Below are 8,012 nucleotides of genomic sequence, written 5' to 3'. Positions count from 1 at the left end.
AATCAGAGTATTTAATTCATAACGGAATGTCACACACTACTTTAACATCTCAAACAGATAATAATAATTATCCTTCAAATTCAACATCATGAAAATCTTAAAACTGTTGCAGCGGAAAATAGTTCAACATTTAAAAGTCTTGGCACGCAGGCCTTAGTGGAAAATCTCATAAATTAGTTCATAAAAGAGACACGTAAGGAATAGAAGTAAAAGCAAGCCCCCATCCCGTTACGTATCAGAGCACCTAGACACCAAGTGAGGAGTCCACTCACGAACGCCTCTAATCTTTATTACCTGCACATTACCCACGGTCGAGGCAACATATACGCAGAAGGGGTGAGATTTCATAATCAATACATTAAGCATATAATCCAATAAAATGCATTTAACAACTTAAACATTAATAACATATCAACAATTAACAATTAGCATATTTTTCATTTCATAACAAATACAATCATCTAATACCATTACTAATTTTCATCACAAATCTTAATCAACTTAACACTCAACTTGACGACACAACTCACCTTTTACCATGCAACTCTATCAACTCAACAACAACTTGACAACACAACTCATCTTAGACCATGCAACTCTATCAACTCAACAACAACTTGACAATCTTAAACATCATGAAACTTCTTGATATGCAAATGCATGTGGTACCAATCAACAATATAATGAGCATAATAGGCTCCTCAACGTGTGAGCACAAAGGCTGCCGGGCCTAAAGCCCCCAACTTTAATCAGCACAAAGGCTGTCGGGCCTAAAGCCCCCAACTTTAATGAGCACAAAGGCTGCCGGGCCTAAAGCCCCCAACTTTAATGAGCACAAAGGCTGCCGGGCCTAAAGCCCCCATCTTTAATGAGTATGCAATGGACTCAATCTTCCTACAACTTAGACATCTTGAACTTCTTAAACAACTTATATGATTCCAATAATTTGGACAACTTCTTACGACTTCACAACTTAAACCGACACTTACAACTTTGTGACATTAATGGTCAACAACATCAAACGATAAACATCAACATCTTAAACATCACATCAACATAAGCATCAAAAATAACACATATTTAAATCATACATCTTCCAAATAACACTTCATTATATAACACATCTTTAAATAGCATCATTATCAAATACACATCATTAAATAGCACTTCAGTTATACATCATCAATTAACACATCATCAAATAATTCACAAATTACACTTAGTCAAATAATACATCAACTATACTTCTTAAATATCACATCTTTACATACCACATCTTAACTTAGGCTTCCTGGACAGCTTCTAATAATCTAGACATCCTTCCTTTCCTACTCCAAGTTCATCTTAAAACTACACGATCTTTAAATCACACATCTTTATATAAGACATTGTCAATCGACTCACTATCACACATCACCAATTAACACATAATAACACATAATTATTCGTGCAAATTAAAAGAACTAACGAAATTAGTTATTCTCGGCTAACTAAATTAAGATGATTGGCTAAACAAACATGTTCGAAAAAATAATAATTTATCATGTGACCATCAGAAGTAGCATTATCAATAATTTATTTAGAAAGAAATCATGTGTCCCCCTTTGAATCCTCTAATCTAAAACTAATGGCTATTATCACGGTTGAAACAAAAGAGCACCAATTAAAATTCAATTATGATAACTAGTCTCCATTGATTTTTTAAGTAACAAGTTGAACAGCAAGGTTGGCCGTTTATAAATTAACAGAGTAGTGTATATAAGGGTAAGCACAGCACATACAACTCAATCAATTGGGATGAAAACACAACGACACATTCCTCGGCAAAAGTGTTAACTAATAACAGTACTTGCTCAAACATTATTTGATTAAAATAAATTAATTGATATCATTATGGGTTTTCTCCCGTGGTTAAATATTTTGTCTCATTCGTTTCAGGTTCAACAATTAAAAAGAATCTGCATCTCGTGAATATAAGCTCAATCAACTACAAATTTAGCACCTAAAAATAGTGAACTCAGATATAAAAATACAGCCAAAATCACAACGATAAACTAGAGCAAAGATCATGCAAAACAATGGTAAATAATAACCTTTCACTACCCATATGTTCATACAACCCTTTATGATGAATGGAGACTCCCCTTACATCAATTCAACGGTTTTTCATCACTTAATCATCAATTCTCACTCAAACCCTAATTCTCATAATCTTACAAAACCTCAACCTAATCATGCTAAATTCATTTTTTAGAATCATACCCTTAATAATATTGAAAGTTAGTCTCACCCTTACCTGGTAATTGAAGAAAATCGATAGCCTCCTCTTGTTCTTCTCTCTTTCTGACTTTTTCTCCCTTTTCTCTAAAAACGTACGTTCTGCCTAAAAACTTTTCTCAACCTAACTCCTTCTATTTATAACCTCACTCTAATTTCTCTTTACACCTCTAAAAATGCTCTTTTCACATCACAGCCCAAATTCTAATATTTTTATTTTATTTTCATATCTTATTTTATTTAATAATAAAATAAGTCACACCAACATTATAACTTCACAAAATCACATACTTCACATCAATCTTGAAAATCACACAATTTACCTATAAATCATGTAAACTACTTAAATTCATAAATCATATAAATCACACATATAAATCATATAAATATATGTTAAAACTCATCAAAATAGTTAAATAATTATGACGGGCGTTACAACTCTCCCCAACTTAAAGAATTTTCGTCCTCGAAAATTTACCTCAGATCAACGATCCTCACTCTCCGTCTGAGTACCAGATAAAGCAAACACTTTCCCTCTGGTCTGAGCCTTCTTCGGATTCTTGCATTGAGACCCAATATGACCCTCTTCATTGCAGTTAAAGCACACAACGTCTCCATGCTTACACTCTGCAAGTGTATGTCCTTTACTACCACAACGAAAGCATCGTTTAATATCCTTAGTGCAAGCATTACTCTTATGGCCTTTCTCGCCGCAAGTGAAACAAACAATCTCCGCACCAGCATCTTTCTTATTTGACCTTCTTTCATCATTAGCTCTTCCTTTTCCTTTGTCAGCAGGAGCACTGTAAGGCTTTGGACAATTTTGCTGGCCCTTACCCCTCTTCTCACTCATAATCTTATAATGAGCTTTGCTATCATCTTCATAGATTCTGCATCTGCTCACCAAAGCAGAAAAGTCACGGATCTGTTGGTAACCAATGGCTCGCTTAATATCAGCACGCAAACCATTCTCAAACTTGATACACTTAGAGAACTCAGCATTGTCCCCAGTGTAGTGTGGATAGAACTGAGCCAGCTCCACAAAATTTGCTGCATACTCTATCACCGACATGTTTCCTTGCTTCAGCTCAAGGAACTCGATCTCTTTTCTTCCGCGAACATCCTCAGGAAAATATCTGTTTAGGAACTCTCTCTTAAACACAGCCCAAGTAATAACTGCATCATCCTGCTCTAGGGTAGGTTGGAGGCTCACCCACCAGTCATCAGCTTCCTCAGCCAGCATATGCGTTCCAAAGCGCACCTTCTGATCATCAGTACATTGCATAACTCTGAAAATTCTTTCAACCTCCTTGAGCCACGTCTGTGCTCCGTCAGGGTCGTACCTTCCTTTGAAGGTAGGAGGATGATTTCTCAGAAAGGTCTCCAACATTCTCACACCAGCATTCGCACCAGCACCAGCATTTGGATGTTGTCCCACAGCTTGGGCTACAGCTTCCAAAGCAGCAGCAATCGCAGCATCATTTCTTCCAGCCATTCTAACCCTCTTATAGCAAATAAGATTTGCAGCCTCCAGGTCTCTTCTCTACACAACACACAACATTTAGAATATCATAATAGTGGTATTCCAACTGCTAAAGACACAAATCGACTCACTACTTGGCCGGACGGACCGACCTGCTCTGATACCAATTGTAACACCCCGTTTTCCCAACTTAAAAATTTCATTTAAAATCAGAGTATTTAATTCATAACGGAATGTCACACACTACTTTAACATCTCAAACAGATAATAATAATTATCCTTCAAATTCAACATCATGAAAATCTTAAAACTGTTGCAGCGGAAAATAGTTCAACATTTAAAAGTCTTGGCACGCAGGCCCTAGTGGAAAATCTCATAAATTAGTTCATAAAAGAGACACGTAAGGAATAGAAGTAAAAGCAAGCCCCCATCCCGTTACGTATCAGAGCACCTAGACACCAAGTGAGGAGTCCACTCACGAACGCCTCTAATCTTTATTACCTGCACATTACCCACGGTCGAGGCAACATATACGCAGAAGGGGTGAGATTTCATAATCAATACATTAAGCATATAATCCAATAAAATGCATTTAACAACTTAAACATTAATAACATATCAACAATTAACAATTAGCATATTTTTCATTTGATAACAAATACAATCATCTAATACCATTACTAATTTTCATCACAAATCTTAATCAACTTAACACTCAACTTGACGACACAACTCACCTTTTACCATGCAACTCTATCAACTCAACAACAACTTGACAACACAACTCATCTTAGACCATGCAACTCTATCAACTCAACAACAACTTGACAATCTTAAACATCATGAAACTTCTTGATATGCAAATGCATGTGGTACCAATCAACAATATAATGAGCATAATAGGCTCCTCAACGTGTGAGCACAAAGGCTGCCGGGCCTAAAGCCCCCAACTTTAATGAGCACAAAGGCTGCCGGGCCTAAAGCCCCCAACTTTAATGAGCACAAAGGCTGCCGGGCCTAAAGCCCCCATCTTTAATGAGTATGCAATGGACTCAATCTTCCTACAACTTAGACATCTTGAACTTCTTAAACAACTTATATGATTCCAATAATTTGGACAACTTCTTACGACTTCACAACTTAAACCGACACTTACAACTTTATGACATTAATGGTCAACAACATCAAACAATAAACATCAACATCTTAAACATCACATCAACATAAGCATCATAAATAACACATATTTAAATCACACATCTTCCAAATAACACTTCATTATATAACACATCTTTAAATAGCATCATTATCAAATACACATCATTAAATAGCACTTCAGTTATACATCATCAATTAACACATCATCAAATAATTCACAAATTACACTTAGTCAAATAATACATCAACTATACTTCTTAAATATCACATCTTTACATACCACATCTTAACTTAGGCTTCCTGTACAGCTTCTAATAATCTAGACATCCTTCCTTTCCTACTCCAAGTTCATCTTAAAACTACACGATCTTTAAATCACACATCTTTATATAAGACATTGTCAATCGACTCACTATCACACATCACCAATTAACACATAATAACACATAATTATTCGTGCAAATTAAAAGAACTAACGAAATTAGTTATTCTCGGCTAACTAAATTAAGATGATTGGCTAAACAAACATGTTCGAAAAAATAATAATTTATCATGTGACCATCAGAAGTAGCATTATCAATAATTTATTTAGAAAGAAATCATGTGTCCCCCTTTGAATCCTCTAATCTAAAACTAATGGCTATTATCACGGTTGAAACAAAAGAGCACCAATTAAAATTCAATTATGATAACTAGTCTCCATTGATTTTTTAAGTAACAAGTTGAACAGCAAGGTTGGCCGTTTATAAATTAACAGAGTAGTGTATATAAGGGTAAGCACAGCACATACAACTCAATCAATTGGGATGAAAACACAACGACACATTCCTCGGCAAAAGTGTTAACTAATAACAGTACTTGCTCAAACATTATTTGATTAAAATAAATTAATTGATATCATTATGGGTTTTCTCCCGTGGTTAAATATTTTGTCTCATTCGTTTCAGGTTCAACAATTAAAAAGAATCTGCATCTCGTGAATATAAGCTCAATCAACTACAAATTTAGCACCTAAAAATAGTGAACTCAGATATAAGAATACAGCCAAAATCACAACGATAAACTAGAGCAAAGATCATGCAAAACAATGGTAAATAATAACCTTTCACTACCCATATGTTCATACAACCCTTTATGATGAATGAAGACTCCCCTTACATCAATTCAACGGTTTTTCATCACTTAATCATCAATTCTCACTCAAACCCTAATTCTCATAATCTTACAAAACCTCAACCTAATCATGCTAAATTCATTTTTTAGAATCATACCCTTAATAATATTGAAAGTTAGTCTCACCCTTACCTGGTAATTGAAGAAAATCGATAGCCTCCTCTTGTTCTTCTCTCTTTCTGACTTTTTCTCCCTTTTCTCTAAAAACGTACGTTCTGCCTAAAAACTTTTCTCAACCTAACTCCTTCTATTTATAACCTCACTCTAATTTCTCTTTACACCTCTAAAAATGCTCTTTTCACATCACAGCCCAAATTCTAATATTTTTATTTTATTTTCATATCTTATTTTATTTAATAATAAAATAAGTCACACCAACATTATAACTTCACAAAATCACATACTTCACATCAATCTTGAAAATCACACAATTTACCTATAAATCATGTAACCTACTTAAATTCATAAATCATATAAATCACACATATAAATCATATAAATATATGTTAAAACTCATCAAAATAGTTAAATAATTATGACGGGCGTTACAACTCTCCCCAACTTAAAGAATTTTCGTCCTCGAAAATTTACCTCAGATCAACGATCCTCACTCTCCGTCTGAGTACCAGATAAAGCAAACACTTTCCCTCTGGTCTGAGCCTTCTTCGGATTCTTGCATTGAGACCCAATATGACCCTCTTCATTGCAGTTAAAGCACACAACGTCTCCATGCTTACACTCTGCAAGTGTATGTCCTTTACTACCACAACGAAAGCATCGTTTAATATCCTTAGTGCAAGCATTACTCTTATGGCCTTTCTCGCCGCAAGTGAAACAAACAATCTCCGCACCAGCATCTTTCTTATTTGACCTTCTTTCATCATTAGCTCTTCCTTTTCCTTTGTCAGCAGGAGCACTGTAAGGCTTTGGACAATTTTGCTGGCCCTTACCCCTCTTCTCACTCATAATCTTATAATGAGCTTTGCTATCATCTTCATAGATTCTGCATCTGCTCACCAAAGCAGAAAAGTCACGGATCTGTTGGTAACCAATGGCTCGCTTAATATCAGCACGCAAACCATTCTCAAACTTGATACACTTAGAGAACTCAGCATTGTCCCCAGTGTAGTGTGGATAGAACTGAGCCAGCTCCACAAAATTTGCTGCATACTCTATCACCGACATGTTTCCTTGCTTCAGCTCAAGGAACTCGATCTCTTTTCTTCCGCGAACATCCTCAGGAAAATATCTGTTTAGGAACTCTATCTTAAACACAGCCCAAGTAATAACTGCATCATCCTGCTCTAGGGTAGGTTGGAGGCTCACCCACCAGTCATCAGCTTCCTCAGCCAGCATATGCGTTCCAAAGCGCACCTTCTGATCATCAGTACATTGCATAACTCTGAAAATTCTTTCAACCTCCTTGAGCCACGTCTGTGCTCCGTCAGGGTCGTACCTTCCTTTGAAGGTAGGAGGATGATTTCTCAGAAAGGTCTCCAACATTCTCACATCAGCATTCGCACCAGCACCAGCATTTGGATGTTGTCCCACAGCTTGGGCTACAGCTTCCAAAGCAGCAGCAATCGCAGCATCATTTCTTCCAGCCATTCTAACCCTCTTATAGCAAATAAGATTTGCAGCCTCCAGGTCTCTTCTCTACACAACACACAACATTTAGAATATCATAATAGTGGTATTCCAACTGCTAAAGACACAAATCGACTCACTACTTGGCCGGACGGACCGACCTGCTCTGATACCAATTGTAACACCCCGTTTTCCCAACTTAAAAATTTCATTTAAAATCAGAGTATTTAATTCATAACGGAATGTCACACACTACTTTAACATCTCAAACAGATAATAATAATTATCCTTCAAATTCAACATCATGAAAATCTTAAAACTGTTGCAGCGGAAA

The 8,012-nt window shown here is 36.0% G+C and overlaps 2 protein-coding genes across 2 annotated transcripts; both read right to left on the bottom strand.

The window, feature by feature from the left end:
* Positions 1–3,772, bottom strand: LOC146935416 (uncharacterized). Its single transcript, XM_085750628.1, has 2 exons — positions 2,756–3,772; positions 1–294 (listed from the first exon to the last, which is right to left on the bottom strand). Exon 1 carries the CDS (start codon positions 3,770–3,772, stop codon positions 2,762–2,764), a length of 1,011 nt encoding a protein of 336 aa, XP_085606754.1. The 3' UTR covers positions 1–294; positions 2,756–2,761.
* A 2,862-nt stretch (positions 3,773–6,634) lies between these two features.
* Positions 6,635–7,726, bottom strand: LOC146935415 (uncharacterized). The gene has a single exon (XM_085757617.1). It carries the CDS (start codon positions 7,697–7,699, stop codon positions 6,689–6,691), a length of 1,011 nt encoding a protein of 336 aa, XP_085613743.1. The 5' UTR covers positions 7,700–7,726; the 3' UTR covers positions 6,635–6,688.
* Between the last annotated feature and the right edge of the window lie 286 nt (positions 7,727–8,012).

This window comes from Medicago sativa, chromosome 3, assembly GCF_051527215.1.
Source record: "Medicago sativa cultivar Bolivia chromosome 3, Bolivia_mono, whole genome shotgun sequence".
Taxonomy (NCBI): Eukaryota; Viridiplantae; Streptophyta; class Magnoliopsida; order Fabales; family Fabaceae; genus Medicago; species Medicago sativa.
This window is presented reverse-complemented; position numbering and strand designations above follow the sequence as displayed.